Source organism: Chiloscyllium plagiosum, chromosome 20 (assembly GCF_004010195.1).
Source record: "Chiloscyllium plagiosum isolate BGI_BamShark_2017 chromosome 20, ASM401019v2, whole genome shotgun sequence".
In the NCBI taxonomy this organism is placed as follows: Eukaryota; Metazoa; Chordata; class Chondrichthyes; order Orectolobiformes; family Hemiscylliidae; genus Chiloscyllium; species Chiloscyllium plagiosum.
In genome coordinates, this window is record NC_057729.1 from 44,990,452 (window position 1) to 45,008,043 (window position 17,592).

Sequence of the window (17,592 nt, forward strand, 5' to 3'; positions counted from 1 at the left end):
ATTGGGTACCATCTGGCTTTGGCACCATGACTATGGGTGAGCTCCAGTCATTGTAACTCACTTCGATTATGCCATCTTGGAGCATGCGTCCTATCTCCTTCTGAACCTGTGCCAACTTTAGGAGGTTATGCCTATAAAGATGTTGCTTAATGTGAACAGCATTTCCTATATCTACATTATGCACAATTAGGTTAGTACTTCCCAGTTTATTTCCGCATATCTCCCCATGTGATAGTAATAACTCTCCCAGGTCATTTTGATTTTCTTGTGGAAGGTAACTCAATAATTTATCCCAATTTTGACAACTTCCTCATTGTCCAATTTGATTTGAGGAATATCAAATTCAGAATCCTCTGAACTTGGTTCTTTTTTCTTTGCTGTAATCATTAACACCTTCCCCTCTTGCTTTCCTTCCCGATCAAAATACCTTTTGAGCATATTCACATGACACTCTCTGTGAGATTTCTTCCTGCCTGGAGTCCCTGTCAAGTAGTTCACCTCACTCAATTTCCTCTTGATTTGATAAGGTCCACTAAACCTTGTTTTAAAAGGTTCACCTGTTACCTGAAGTAACAGCAATACCTTATCCCCAATGGCATAATTGTGAATTTGTGATTTCTTATCCACTTTTTGTTCCATTGTATGCTGCGATATTTTTAAATGCTGCCTAGCCAACTCTCCAGCTCTATTTAATCATTCTCTAAAATTTGACACCTAGCCCAAATGGGTGGTCTCTGAAATCTGATTTATTAATTTCTCCTTAATCAATTTTAACGGTCCTCTTACTGCATGCCCAAAAATTAGTTCAAATCGACTGAATTTGGTTGATTTATTTGGTGCATCTCTGATCTCAAAAAAGCACAAATGGAACTCCCTTATCCCAATCATCTGGATAATCCTGACTATAAGCCCTTAACATGGTCTTTAATGTCTGATGCCACCTTTCTAGTGTTCCCTGCAATGATGGATGGTACGCAGTAGATTTATTTTATTCCCAAGCTATCCATAACCACCTCAAATAGATCTGACTGTACCTCTATTGATAGTTCGTATCTAGTAAAGACTTTGAGTAATTCTTCTACAACCCTTTTAATTGTGATATTGCATAATGGGACTGCCTTGAGAAATCTAGTCGAAATATTCATTATTGTTAATAAATACTTATTCCCACTTTTTGTTTGAGGTAGGGGGCCTATGCAACCAATCAAGACTCTTGTGAAAGGTTCCACAAATGCTGGAATAGCTATTAGTTTTATTACTGCCTGTGGTTTTCCAATTAGCTGACATAAATGACACATCTGACAAAATTCAATTACATCCTTGTGTAGTCCAGGCCAGTAAAGATGTCTTTGTATTTTAGCCTGTGTTTTCCTCACTCCTAAATGACCTCCAAGTGGTAGCTCTTGCGCCACTCACAGTACCTCCCTTCTATACCCTACTGGCAAAACAATTTGATGAACTTCTGCCCATTTCTCATCTGCTTGAATGTGTGATGGTCTCCATTTCCTCATTAAGACACCATTTGTTAATAATGACACACAGGATGCATTTGGTCTCTTTTTCTATGTATACCTTTTCATACAACTGCTTGAAGTTCTCATCTTTCTGCCGTGACTCAATCAGCTTAGCAGAGCTAAAGATATTTGCATGTTTACCTATTTGCTCCTGTTCTGTCCCACTTATCTGATCAAAAAAAGTCTCTGATAATACGACCTCAGCTTCCTTACCTGTGCCTTTTGATCTCTCCTGCTTCAGCTTGTGACTCTTGTGAAAATACAATCAGGGAAGATTCCCAAAATTCCTGCAGTGCTCCAGTTGCTTGAGTCTCCACTGGCTTTTCAACTAGAGTAGGCAGCACGTCTACCAGTGAATCAGCTATATCATTTGCAAGGAGAAACTGTATTCCTGGAGCTAAGAGTTTTTCCAGTACTCCTACCACAAATTCTCCACTCTTCTCTGGACTCGATGGCCTCACTTTACATAACTGATCACTTTTTGTCTCACCATGAATTCCTGTTACCAGTATCTCCTCTGGCAATAGTCCTTTGGGAGTACATATCTCTTCATCCTTCAGCATCACAGATGAGAGGATCCTGTGTCCCTTAATATTGCGGGTGGACAGTGTGGTGGCTAAGTGGTTAGCACTGCTGCCTCACAGAGCCAGGGACCTAGGTTTAATTCCAGCCTTGGGTGACTGTCTGTGTGGAGTTTGCACATTTTTCCCGTTCTGAGTGGGTTTCCTCCAGGTGCTCCAGATTCCTCACACAATTCAAAAGATGAACAGGTTAGGTGAATTGGCCATGCTCAATTGCCTATAGCATTCAGGGATATGCAGATTAGGTGCATTAGTCAGAAGTAAATGTAGGATATTCGGGAATGGATTTGGGTGGGATAATCTTCGGAGTGTCAGTGTGGACTTGTTGAGCCAAAGGGCCTGTTTCTACACTGTAGGGATTCTAAGATTGTAACCTCTTTATCTGCTACTCCTGGCCTATGTGAATAAACTTTACCCTTGCAGGTATATTTTTAAGCAGATCTGGCACTTCCTCCTTAAACAACTTCTGATGCAGTTTTCTAGCTTCCATTGGGCTTTCTGTTATCCCGGCAATAAAACTTCCAGGCTTGTCCTGTTTTCCTACATCTGGCTTTCTCCTTGCCCACCAACACTGATTTCATGTGGCCCACTCTATTATAATGAAAACACCTGAACTTTTTACCTTCTTTGTCCCCTTCAAGGGTTTTGTTTTTACCCTGGGGTAAGTTCTCCTTATGATTTTCACTGAGATCTACCTCTCCCTTTCCACGTGAGGATTTCTCTTTGCCTCTATCTCTATCCCTCATGGACTGAAATTGATTCTGGAAACCAAACCAGGTTTTATGGACCAGCTCATAATCATCAGCCACTTCAGTTGCTAACCTTGTCGTTTTAACTCTCTGTTCTTTCTCACTAAGCTTACCTTCAGCCTTTTGAGCTGCATCCCTTTCTAAGTATCAATTTTTGAAGTTCAAACTCTCTTTTCCTTTCTCTTCTGCTAAAGCCCTTCGTTCTTTTTCTTTCTCTTCTAACCATAACTCAAACTGTTTCATTTCTGCTGCCCTTTCCTTCTCTCTCACCTCAAACTCAAGCTGCTTCATTTGCAATTGAATTCTTGCCATCTCTATAAATCCTAATGGTGTTCCCAGCAAGTTTGAATGCTGAGCTACTGTTGTAATTATCTCTCCTTTCCTCACAGAAGAAGACAGCTCCAACCCCAGCTTGTCTGCTAATTCCAGCAGCTTGGCCATAACCACCTTTTTTAAAACTTCCAAAGTCAACTTGTCCACCTCCAGAAAACTCTTGGCGACTGAAAGAGCTATTGGTATCACAAGCTTTGTCCACCCAACCAAATTTACACCCCAAATGAAAATACGAGCACCTACCACTTGCTGTTTAAATCCTGCAATGATCCCCCAATCTGTTATGGACTAGGCCAGACCACTCAAAACATTCTTAAGCAGGCAGCCCAGACCATAACTTTGCTATTTGTTTCAGTGTGTGTACAGTGAAAAATTCCTGGAGTAAGTAAGCTAGGTTGACTACCAGGTTTTAAAACAGTCAAAAATTTATTCACAAAATTTCGGAATGAAACACAAAAGGCAGAATACTGAATACCCACAGAACTCAGTCTATCCAAACTAAACTTCATTATGCTGTTCCGAAAATACACAACAGTCCCAATAAACAAATCCTTTAAACGTAGAGTAAAACTAAAACAGAGACTTATAGGTCAAAGTTAGAAGGGCATAAGGTGAGAGAGTTTAGCAGCCTGTTTTCACACAGCTCCTGCTGAACTGACTCAAACAAGACTCCAGTTTTTAGGATTGACCACTCCTCTTTCATTATACAGGTCACTTCTAAAACATAAAAGCTTTGGCCTAAGTCTCATCTATTTGCATATACACTTTTCATCTCTGTACCAACCCAACTGATTTGGAGCCTGGACTGTTTTATGACCCCTCTGAAAAATATCAAGGACACAGTGTCCTTGAAAAAAGGAACAGCTTTTAGAAAAAGGAACAGTTTTGTGACACATACAACCTCTGAGAGAAAAAAAAAATCTTCTCAATTTAATCCTAACATGGCGAACCCCAGTTTGCATCCCCTAATTTTATACAAACCCACAAGAGAAAATATTAATTCCACATCAGGTTTTCAAGTGGTCCAGGATCTTATATATTTAAATCAAGTCAACCTTTGCTCTTCTCACCTCAAGCCTGTCCAACTTTTCCTCATTCTGCTTCTAATGCATTTACTTACTTAGATAAGGCCATCCTCAAAACTGCACACTGTATTCAAGATGTAGTTCCACTAATGTCCTATGCACGTGAAGCTTAAAACTCCTTACTTTTATGTTCAATTCCTTTCATAATAAATGATAATATCCCATTAGCTTTCCTGATTATATGCAGTACCTAAGTGGTATCATTTTGTGACTCATGCAGAAGAACATCTAGATTTGTCTGCAGCTCAGAATTCTGCAGTTAGTCTCCATTTAAGTAATACTCTGCTTGCTTATTCTTCTTACCAAAGTGAACAACTTCGTATTTTCTCACATTACGCTCCATCTGATAGATTATTACCCACTCAACATGTTTGTATCCATTTGCATCCTTTTCACAGCATACTTTCCTGGTTATCGCTATGTCATCAACAAATTTTGTTATCCTGCCTTTGCTCTTTGTATTGATATAATTATAAAAAGCTGAGACCACAGCACAGACCTCTCTAAGACTACACTCATCATATCCTTCCAATCAGAAAATAAAAACTTGTGCGCCGTCCCTGTTTTTTGCCTAAAATTCGTATTATGCATGACCTCGCTTTGTTAACCTCGCTGGAATGCATTACCTCACATTTCCCAGTGTTTACCACTGCATCACTCACCTGAATAGTCCATTGATTCTTCCTGCAATCTACATTTTTCTTTTTCATTAGCAACTGCACAGTGAATTTTTGTGCTGTCTGCAAACTACTTTACCAAACACTCTATGTTGAAGTTGAAATTATTGATATATACATTAAAATGGGGTCTTCATCTGACCTCTCGAGTGTATCACTGGAAACAGCTTTCCTGTCTCAAAAACATCCATCAAGCGTTGTTCTTTGCTTCCCACCTACAATCTAACTTTAGATCCAACCTGCCACTTTGCTTTTTGTTGATTGGAATTTTCATTTTATGACCAATACACCGTGAGGGACCTCATCAAAAACCTTTCTAACTCCATTTAATATATGTCAAATATGTTATCCTCATCAACCCTCCTTGTTACGTGCAGAACAAAAGCATAATTTTCTGTTCCTCTAGGTTGAAGTAATAGTTTTCAGTGCCCCTGTTGTGATGCACCTTTCCCAGTTTCAATGACCCAACTGAGGCAGTGTTCCAAAATCATACAGCCCTCTGAAAGGAAAGATCCTCAGGTCTGTCCTAAAATGGTACGCCCAATGTGCCCTTCTCAGCAAGGTGAAAGTGGGTGAAGAATATAGAGTAGTTGAAATAACATCTGAAAACTATGAAGTAATGACACCGTACAAAAATGTGATACCTTCACCTGCAGCAATGTAGAAAACAAATACCGAGAATATGACTAATATTTGGTGTTTAGCTCTATTTTTAATCACAAATTAATTTCAATGCTATATTGAATTGTATTTATCCAATGAAAATACAGTGACTTATTTGTTAAAAATGATGAGCTTTAATAAACTGTTACTTCAATAAGTTTAGAGTTGAGTGACTAATTGGACTGAAACACTATTGGTTTAAGAAATAGGAGCACGATAAACTATGATTATGAACTTAATTGCGCTGGGGTAATTCGTTTCAAGTGAAACTCTGGTGTACATCAGCCTGTCTTGAATAGAATTCTTTATAAATGTTCTTTTTAATAAATACTTATGCTGTAATGTAAAAGAATGAGAGAACGGAATCCATATGACAAGGACGTACTCTGCGTTGCCAGTGTACAAAGATCCATCAACAGGATAATGACTGGGTAAAAAATTGCTGAGTTACTTTTGTGTGAATGTGGTAAATGGAATAGAAATCTCAGTGATTCAAATGTGAAACAGTTCCAGTAGCCTATTATCTAACAATTATTAGCATATTATGATGTGACAACATAGTCCATGTGATAAGTATTTACATTCAATGCAGTGAATTAATAGCCTTGGTGTGGCAAGTCACTATACCCCAGTAACAGAATCAATATAGAAAATAATTGCAATCAATGTGGTGAGGATGAATCACAAGAATCCCTGTCAAAAGGTAAACAACTATTAGAGAATGACTCTCTATCTCTGCAGCAAACAATGCAGTTCACATGAATCTACTCTGACCATTAAAGTAGGTTCTGCAGCTCTTTACATTATACAGTTACATTGAAGTATTTTTACAGACTTGGAATGCCAGTTGCAAGAGAATGATGTTAAGCCCATCCTTCTGCTGAAACTGATCCAGTCTGTCTTTTCATATTCTTGCAAGTGACAAACTGAGCCACAATATTGCAATCACTGTGAAACTTGAAGGATCCCTGTTGGCTTTCAAGTTATTCTGAACAGTTTATGTTTGCTTTCTTCAGGAGATTACAATACTGTCAATCGAGCCAGAACCCCTGTGAAAGATTTGGATTCAGATCGACAGCGGAGAAGTTCAGATGGAAAGTTACGTGGAAGATCAAAAAGGAATAATGATCCTTCTCCTCTCCTAGACACTGACATTGAGGTACTGGCTAATCATCAGACTTTCCGATTCTTTCAACAGTATTATTGAGTTACGATGTTAGTTATAGTCTGACAGCAATCTGAGTATTTCATTATCACAATTATACCATTAGAGTTAGTATTACAGCATTAAGGTATCACAGAAGTCTGGATACATCATGACAGTTGACACTACACTCACAACATTACAAATTGCACTTGACTGTTATGAATGTAATATCACAGAGTGTGAGTGTAATATCACAGGGTGTGAGTGTAACGCATTTAATGTTAAGTTACAATCTAAAACAAATATAGAGTTATTGATCTGAGCCTTCCATCCATTTCTCCCCATCACTGGTTGAAGCTCCAGAAATGCTCTGGACATCATACCAAACCTTGGGCATGTGAAAGGAGAGGATTCATCTGACTTCCTCTGACAAATGATGCAACAGGCATTGTGCACTTGCCACAGCATAGAATTATAGAAACTTTAAGTATAGAAGAAAGACATTGAACCCACTATATCTTTCTGGATCTTTGAAAAAGCAATCATATTAAAATCTATATCTTTGCTTTTTGCCTGTAATACTCTGCTCAGTGTCTTTCCTCACCATCACCACTTACTACTGGAATCTCCATTACATCTATTTCTAAACCTAAACACTCATTTTGTTTTATTCCCCTTAACAAATGCACTGCCACCTCTAAAGATCTGTGTATATGAGCACTGAGGTTCAGCTACATTTAATCAAAATAATTTAATTTATAGTATACCATATTTCTATATTTCCATATTAGCCCTCTCAAAGGTAATCATTTCACCATTCTCTGCATTGAATTCCATCTCCTATGCTTCTGTCCCTTTCATCATCCCATCAAAGTAATTCTGAAATGAATAACTATCCTCATCACTATCTACTGCTTTACCAAGTTTCATTCCATTTGCAAGTTTTAAATGTGGCACCCTGCACAACTAGGTTGCTTATTAATATTGCAGAGAGCAATGCACCCAGATATGAGCCATAGGAGGCAGAATTGTAAAACACATCTTTATCAGAACAACATCCATCACCACCCTTTGCTTCAACCAATGCAGCAATCTTAGGTCCATATAGGCCCTAATTGTACGGTCTTTCACCTTCTTAATAAGCTCCTGCCTAGCACTTTGTCAAGTGCCTTCTGAAGTCCACATAAGTACCATGATCAACCTTCTCCAATACCTCATCAAAAAATTTGATTAAGTTAGTCAAACTCAATTAAAATTAGGAAATTCATGCCATCGCTCCTTGATTAACCCATGGCTTTCCAAATGTAAGTTTATTTCATCCTTGCAGTTTCTGGTTTATCCCTCTCATATTTTGCTTTATGTATAATATCAATAACCATCCACCCTCCAATAATACTCATGTATCCAGTGAGTGGGTCTGACTGACAGAATGTCTCTTAATTAGGCTGTTTTGTGAAAGCTGTCTTCCATGCCTTCCATTTTTTTGTATCAGGGTGGGCGCCCCTTTGCAAAGGGGTATGGAAACCTATGTTTCACAGATAATCCCTGATTTCAATGTATAGAACATGAATAACAGCACAAAATGTATTTCCTTCACATCCATAAGCCTCCTATTCACTGCTCACAGATGCAGTTTGTGCTGTTGGTCCCTTTCCTCAGGGAGTGGTGGAGAAAAACAGCAATTGACCCTGTATTGCTATCTGCCTTTGTCCATCCAAGTTAAATAAAGAATCAACAAGGACCAGTAGGCACACCTAGACAGTGGTTGTAGAATTGCTATGCAATGGAGTGGCAGTGACGTAGCAGTAATGTCACTGGGCCAGTAATCCAGAACCTCAGACAAACATCTGGAGACATGCATTCATATCTGACTGTGGCAGATGGTGAAATGTGAATCCAATGTAAATCTGGGGTTAAAAGTCTAGTAACAACCGTTGTCACAAAAACCTTCTGGTTCACGAATGCCCTTCAGGAAAGTTGCTGTTTGGCCTAGAATAGACAATATTGCTGACCTGATTAGATTAGATTACCTACAGTGTGGAAACAGACCCTTCAGCCCAGCAAGTCCACACCAACCCTCCAAGGAGTAACCCATCCAGACCCACTCCCCTACATTTACCCTGACTAATGGACCTAGACTATGGGCAATTTAGCATGGCCAATTCACCTGACCTGCACATTTTTGGATTGTGGGAGGAAACTGGAGCATCCAGAGGAAACCCTCGCAGACACGGGGAGAATGTGCAAACTGCACACAGACAGTGGCCCGAGGTGGGAATCAAACCCGGGTTCTTGGCACTGTGAGGCAGCAGTGCTAACCACTGAGTCACCGTGCCGCCCGTCGTCAGTGATGTTCCCCTCCCATGAAAATTGTTGCAGCCATGCAATTGTGATTATGTTACAAGATTGGAGCTTTACAGTGATGTCAGTCAAATATTGCAGTACGTCTTTAACTTTTAACTCTATATTTGTCAAGCAAGTATTAGGCCAAGTAATCTCTGCAAAAGCCCATATCAAAGGAACATTCTGTCTAAACAAGTTAGCCTTCCTAATGTTTTCCCAAACTTTATATGTAAAGGATCTGCTACTTTTGTGTATAGCAATGTTTGTCCAAGTTTCAGGTTTGAATAAACACAAGGTAAAATGTGTAACATGATTGTCATTATGCAGACCCTGTTTATCTAAGGATTTTAATTTGAAAATGACACAAAGTGGCCATCACATACACTTCTCATATAGTCACATGAGTGATTTTGAGACATTGTTCTTTAATGCCTTTCTATAATATATTTTTTCAACATTAAAACAGATTCTGGAAAAATATCTGGTCGGTGAGTTTGTCACTAAACTTCTGTTTCACAATTGGAGTGAGCCCTTTGCAGTATGACTTTATAAATTACTTTGTATTTGAAGATATACATATAAAAATATATCCATAGATTTATTTCTTCAAGATTAAAGTCACTCTCTTGTTTGTGTGACCTTTGAAATTCGCTCATAGGCTTTGCAAGTGCTTATGTTTTACTTGATAGCAGGCTGACATAGCAATATAAAAGAGCAACTAATTGGTGTAAATGCAAGTTTATTGAAAATTTCTGGTTAAAGCTTGAACCCTGTAATACTGAATAGTCAGACTGATTTTGCATATACTCCTCTTCTACTCAGTACTGGGTGCCTGCTCAATTCAGATGGTGGTACTCACACTATTGAGTTAGAAAATGCTTGGTTGATGACCAATTCTGGGATGTAAGCAGATAATCTTTGCAAGCAATCTCATGGAGTAGCGAGAATGTTTTGCATTGTTGGAGGTGCTGTGCTTTGATGGAAGAATTATACTCAATTACCATAATTAGTATCATCCACTAAAGATCACCTGAAAAGACCACTGACTTTGGCTAATACTGAAAATCTGGTGACATTAATTCAGGCATCTGTTACACACCTCTCACGTTTTTCATTTGCAATGGGTACAGCACAGATGTATACCACACATCTGAATCAATATTGCCCATACTACAGTACTGCATAAAACAAATTTGTCCTACAGTGCACTATTCGAAGGAGAATGGGGAGTTCTTTGAACCCGAACCAATATTTTTCCAACATATCAATAATGCATTAACTGATTATTATTGCAATGTTCTGTTTGGAATCCTGCTATGTAGAAGATGGCTGCTTTGTTTATCTATGTGACAACAACAACTGCACAACACGTGTCTAAGTCTTTTCTGAGACATAATGAGAGCTATATAAATGCAGCTGTTTCTTTCAGTGAGAACATCAGTCCCTTTCTTATATTTCATTGAGTGGGGACTGAGATAATAGTCCTGTTCTGTGTATGACATTGCCTTGAAGAAATCTAGAATTGTTGGTTGTGTTGCACACAAAATGGATGGGTGGGGGGGAATGGGTGGGTTGGGGGGGGGGGGTGCATGGTATTGATTCAGTGATTAGCACTGCTGCCTCACAACACCAGGGACTCGGGTTTAATTCTACCCTTGGGTATCTGTCTTTGTGGAGTTTGAATGTTCTCCCTGTGCCTGTGTGGGTTTCCCTCCACGTGCTCCAGTTTCCTCCCACAGTGCAAAGGTGTGCAGGTTAGGTGGTTTGGCCGTGCTAAATTGCCCATAGTGTCCTTGCATATGTAGTTAGGTAGGTTACATGGATGGAGTCATCTCGGTGGGAAGCTCTTCAGAGGGTTGGTGCAGACTTGATGGGCTGAATGGCCTGCTACTACACTGTAGGTATCCTGTAAAGGAAAAACTGACATTTAGGCTGTTTTGTCCATTACAACCCTATTAGATATTTCACAATTGCGTCGTATAACTTGGAGCTTATTTCCATGGGCACTGTTTTTCCGATAAATATAATAAGCCAATTCTGTTTTCATTAAATAGGATTCTGTGCTTTTTTTTTTACCAGTGTTTTGGGGATTGAGTTCCAGGACTCTGTCTGTTTACAATCAGGGCCATTGAATCATGGTGACTGACTGACTCAAATTCCATTTTTATTGCATGTGACTATGGGATTTTCAGGATTTTACCAGTGTTTCGGGGACCAAAGCTTCCATCCATTTTCCACGAACATTGAAAAACAGTGTGTTTTATTTATTTGACACTTGAACAATTATGGCACATTCATTGTGAAGGTGAATTTATAAAATTATTTCAGGGAATTCTTTTCTTTCATTGTATACACAGTTTGATCAGGCATTGATCCTGGTTCTAATTCACCTTTCCTTCTTGATAGTTAAATAGGTTGTCCGAAGTGCATTGCTAATTGTGAATGAGCAACACTTCACACTTCACCAGCTTCGAGTAATTGACCTGCAGATGCCGAACTCTAATTTAGCATCCAACGTATGAAAATGCATGTACCCCCATATATACAATAATGATACTGTGGTTCAAGTTATAACCAAAGCTAACCTCCTTTGTTTTTTTTTCTCTCTTCACAGCGAGTTTTTGTTTGGGATTTGGATGAAACTATCATTATTTTCCATTCATTACTGACAGGGACATACGCCACCCGTTATGGAAAGGTAGGACCTTTATTCTAAATCCCTATGAATTGGAGGATAAAGAATGTGTATATTTATTTACCAAATGAAGAGTATAGCCCTCCCATTTCATGTGCAATGGCAAGATTTTAATTAGCCTCTTGAGAACCAGTGTAATACATAGTCCATCGATCAAGGTAATGCCTTTCTGTTTATGTGAAACCATTGCAAATTAATGTTTTGTTGTTGAATTAATAATTTCTCTGGTATAAGATTGAATGTTTGAACTTTAGAGAAAGGTATTTTTATAAGGGATCATAATAAAAATGCATAGCATTTAGGATAATGAGTCTTTTGCCAGATGTATGGAAAAAAGAAGAATCAGGTGTGCAAGGGTTCCCCTTTAGGATTGCATTAATATTTGACCATAAGCACTTGAGTTTTGACCCAAATTTTTTTAAAGCTTTCATGTTCATTGAGATGATGTGGAAAAGTAACTTGATTGATCAGAGCACGGGTCTGTCTTATGTTCCTTCATGTTTTCCATATACCATGGTCTAATCCTGAATCACAGGATAGCCACTGGAACTAACACTGAAAACTGTTTATATGAGTATCTGCTTCAGTATCTTTTCCCTAGCAGGTTCCATGAGATTGGAACATTGCTAAATTCACAGCAACATTATCAGAAAGCTTTCCAGTTGTTTTCTCTTTTAACATTGGTTAATGGCATGTGGGTGTTGCAGGCTCGGCTAGCATTTATTGTTCTCTCCAATTGCTCAGGAGAAGGTTGTGGTGAGCTGCTACAGCCTTCTTGAGCTGCTTTAGCCTTCTTGAGATGCTGTAGCCTTTGCGTGATGTTAGAAAGGGAGTTCAAGGATTTTGATCCAGTAGTGGTGAAGGCACAGTGATATTCTTCCAAGGCAGAATGGTGAGTAATTTGGAGGGAAACTTGCAAGTGTTAATGATTGAAGAATTACTTAATTGTGAGTCAGTGCAAGTCCAGAAGCGCGAGGCTGGTTGGTGAACAGGACTTGTTGCAAATATGGACATTAGCAGCAGAGTTTCTTCTGAATTTTAAGGAGCCTGTGAAATGTGCAATATAACAGTTCGGACTAGAAGTAAAAAGATGGATTATGAAGGTTGCATTAGTATCTAACCTTATTTCCTACCTTCCATATCCTCCACCATTTATATTCACTTTGTGGGATTTCCATTGTTCTATCATGCTTCGAATTGTGTTTGATGTATAAGTTTTTTATATTCATCCATGAGCAGAAATTGGAACTTGTTGCACCTGAAATAGATGCACACACTATTTTTGCTCATTTTGTATTATGTAATTTCTGGCAGCCGTTATAAGCATGCTCTGCCATAGAGTCATAGAGTCGTAGAGACACACTACACGGAAAGAGACTCTTCGGTCCAACTTGTCTACGCAGACCAGATATCCTACATTGATCTAGTCCGATTTGTCAGCATTTGGCCCATATCCCTCTAAACCCTTCTTATTCATATACCCATCCAGATGCCTTTCAAATCTTGTAACCAGCATCCACCACGTCCTCTAGTAGCTCATTGCATACACGTACCACCCTCTATATAAAAAAGTTCCCCCTTAGGTCCCTTTTAAATCTTTCCCCTCTCATCCTAAATGTATGCCCTCCAGTTCTAGACTCCCCCCACCTACAAATGCTAAAGAGGAGTTTAATGAAAATACAAGAATCCTCTTGATATTAAGCAAAGCATTTATCACTTTTATATTTGCTGTAACTTAACCGTCAATTTTTAAGGGAATTGCTGGAGCTTGCCAACAATTTTTACCTTAAACATTCATATGGAGACAGATATCAATTAGTTCTCATGGGTAAGTGCCAATGGATACTCTGTTGGTGTCTGTGGCCTTGCTGAAATTATGCTGATGGCTCCCCAAGTTCCAACAGGCCTTTTGGTTTCTGGAATGAATTCTGAATGTGTTGCCTGTTTTGGTCCTGAAAATAGACGGTACAAACTTGAAGAACTCAAGGTACTAATCAATGTATCTGTGATTGCTTCATTTGGTCATTTGTTTCTTGATTTACTATCTGGCAGGAAAAAGATGCCTGTAAACTCAAATCTTCGTTGACATACATTAATAACATCCATCTATTAGAAAGAAATCTTGGGCCAGTTTTTCATCGTTGAGGCTTGAACCTCATCATCCTACTTCTACTCCAGCAGTGTCTGGAGGTGAGAGCCAGGAACAGCCTGGCCTTGAGCAAGGTAGCAGGCCCAAAGCAGAGAAAGAATGGCCTGATGTGGAAGCCGCCAGGTTAATAGACAAATCCCCATTCACTGATACATTGCTCCAGTTCTTTAGGTCATTGTGTAACGCACTTCACAGTCATGCCTTTTTCATCGACCCCTCTACTCCTCATACCCCTCACCCCTTTCACCTCTCCCATGTAATCATCCAGTATCCACTTAAAATCAAAATATAATAGGTATAATAACTTTTGGAAGTATTTGAAAACTTATACATCTGGCAGAAAAAAAGTCATCACTTGAATAGACAATTAAAAATTGTCCTCAGAGCTCATAATCTGTCAAAATGAAAAACAATAACTCACACTTTAAAAACCATTAATTGCATAGAAGCTCATAATTCTTACAAAATAAACAATTTCACGTGCATTGGATAGGTATGTAAGGAAATCCTGCTGTGCAGTTTCCATTGATGTTTTAGAAGGCAATCATGCCATCAAACCTGCATTCCCGAGTAGAGCAGTGTAACAGTACAAAATGCATTAATGATTTTGAAGACAGTCAACAGTTTGGAACAACCAAACAGATGGCTGTGCTTTTCTTTAAAGAATGAATGAAAGCTCTTTGCATATTCCCTAACTACCTATTCATCAAAAAATTGGGCAATATTTTCAATTAGTGTGCAATGCAGCATAGCACTTTATTCAGTGGATCATCTATTCTAATGCATCTCAAAAACTTTATGACTTTTACACTGTTGTTCTTTCACTCAATAGCTTGTCAGTGGACAGAAGTAATAATCCAGGAACCACATTATTTAATGCCCTCCTTTAACATCACAGCACAGTCATAACTCAATTTAGTTGATATGAATATACCTCAACACTTCATAATGAACTCTTCCCACTTCCAATCCATGTGCATCATCTCCCCTTACTAGGTGTGATTCAGGAAGGCTGCCAAAATGTGAGTGCTTCACTGAAATTGCAGAAGTCCTGAAATGTCCATCCTCCCAAAATCGTGCTGGCAGTGGTGACAGATTAATGCTCTGGAGGGCAAGGGTTCAAATTCCTTCACGGCACCTGGTGGAATGTAAAATCAGTTGATAAATCTGAAATATAAAACTAGTCTTAGTAATGCTATCATGAAACTGTCAGTAATTGCGTGGTTCACTCACATACTTGTAGAAAGGAAATCTGTCATCCTTACCTTGTGCGACCAACATGTGACTCCAGATCCATAATAACGTGGTTGATATTTGAGTACACTTGGAAATGGCCAAGCAAGCTATTCGGCTCAAGAATGATAAAGGGATAGAATACAAATGCTGGCCTTGCCAATGACTCCCACATCCTGAGAAAGAATAAAGAATAAAGAAAAAAACATTAAATAGCAGTGTGCAGGGTTCCTGACTCACACCCGTCTCTTTCCTGCATACTAAGAACAGCCAGAAACAAAATGGAGGTGAGACTTCTGGATCAGTATTCTGGACTATAAGTATTATACAGGTGAACCATATGCATTCCCATTTAGAAATCAGTGTAGAATTTCACCTATTAAACAAGAACAGTGCCAGCAAATTTCTCTGCCTCTATTTCCAACACTCCTAAAACCGACATTCAGATGTAATCCACCAATATCATTTATTGTATCCGTTGCTCCCGATGCGGTCTCCTCTACATTGAGGAGACTGGACGCCTCGTAGCAGAGCGCTTTAGGGAACATCTCTGGGACACCTGCACCAATCAACCACACCGCCCTGTGGCCCAACATTTCAACTCCTCCTCCCACTCAGCCGAGGACAAGGAGGTCCTGGGCATCCTTCACCGCCGTTCCCTCACCACCCGGTGCCTGGAGGAAGAACGCCTCATCTTCTGCCTTGGAACACTTCAATCCCAGGGCATCAATGTGGACTTCACCAGTTTTCTTATTTCTCCTTCCCCCACCTTACCCCAGCTCCAAACTTCCAGCTCAGCACTGCCCACCCCCACCCTCCTCTCATTTATCTCTCCACCCTGCAGGCACTCTACCTCTATTCCTGATGAAGGGCTTTTGCCCGAAACGTCGATTTTCCTGCTCCTCTGATGCTGCCTAAACTGCTGTGCTTTTCCAGCACCTATTCTAATCTAGAATCTCGTTTCCAGCATCTGCAGCCCTTGTTTTTACTCAGATGTAATCCAGACAATTAAGATGAATATCTCTGTTTCTTTGCTTGACTGCTAGCTGAAATATGGCAATGCTTGAGGTTGGCTCTTGTTGTCAACTACAGTAATTATCCCATTCCCTGAATTCAACAAAAACGTGTATTTATTTATTCATTGAAAAGAAATAACACTGCATGTTATTTTGTTGTTTTAAAATGAAGTCAAAGCTGGTGCCTTGGTGCAGAGTACAACAAGGAGCCGAATGAAAGTCCATAATAATAAAGAAAATTTAAAAAAAAAAGCTATTCAACAAACTGACCATTCCCTCAACAGGAATCTGTGGAAGTATGTTTAGCAAAAAGGAAGTGGTGTCTGTAGGTTAGTTTTCAGATTGTTTGATGAAATCTGAGTAATCCTCTATTGGACCTCATAGAGTAGCTCCTGAACAAGGGAAAGGAAATGGAGAATTACACTGTACATCAGCTGCAATGAGAATAACTGCCTGCTGACATCATAACTCCATCCATACAACATTCCCTGGAATAGGCCCACTGTCAACTGTAAACTCATAACTTTGAGAGTGGGGGATGGGGGTGGGGAAGTGAAGACAATGTCTCACTATTGTCCTGAGTCAGGAGTCAAGAACAGCAGGAGTCTGACTTAGGAAGTATTCTCAGAGATCTAAGTGCTTGTGAGCGGATATCTGCTGTGCTCTATTACATTAACTCTCTAAACTACTGTATTTCAGGGGAGTTAGATTTCCTTCCGAGGGTCAAATAATTTTCGAAATCAAGATGTTAAGTGAAACAGCTTGGGCTGAACCTCGGGAGTGCTCATGATTTTTTTAAACATGAAATATACTCTGTCCAAATACTTATCCACTCAGATAATTACCTTGAAGTTGACAATACAAATCACCGAAGCACTTGATACACCGTGACATATTCTTCTGATTTTAATGGTATTTTATTCATGATAGCATGACATTGTGGAAACATTTGCAAGCAAAATATTGAAGTGCATTTGGAATCTGATATTAATACATTGTATTGTAGATTAAATGTTAATGAATACAGTAAAGCTCACTTTATTGTATTTAAGAAATTGCTGCAAACAGGTTCTTGTAATGCTGAGGCCTTCATTTGTAAGGAGGAAGGAAGTGAAAGGTGCTTTAAGGCCCACAGAGGGAATTGTCAGTATATAAGTGAAAATAAACAAAGTTGTTGAGTGGGTAAAGATTTAATGAGACAATCACAAAATAGGTCTGAAAATGGACTGTCATATCGTGAAAGGTGCGTAACTGACACTATTAAGCTCTAGGGCATATGTAGTGCCCAGGACACTGGTATTTTATACACGTGGGATGAGGCTAATAAGGAGTCAGCACTGAGTGAGGCCTAGCTTCATTCTTCAACTGGCTGTTTTCTGTGGAGTCTAGAACCCAAAATGACTTCTG

General features: G+C 39.2%; 1 protein-coding gene across 11 annotated transcripts in view; it reads left to right on the forward strand.

The window, feature by feature from the left end:
* The window catches only part of LOC122560227 (eyes absent homolog 1-like), a 261,694-nt gene that overhangs the window by 157,737 nt on the left and 86,365 nt on the right, over positions 1–17,592 (forward strand). For all 11 annotated transcript variants that reach the window (XM_043710690.1, XM_043710684.1, XM_043710688.1 and 8 more), the window contains 2 exons: positions 6,619–6,761; positions 11,707–11,790. In XM_043710690.1, the coding sequence (XP_043566625.1) occupies positions 6,619–6,761; positions 11,707–11,790 (227 nt within the window). The remainder of the gene's footprint in view (positions 1–6,618; positions 6,762–11,706; positions 11,791–17,592) is intronic.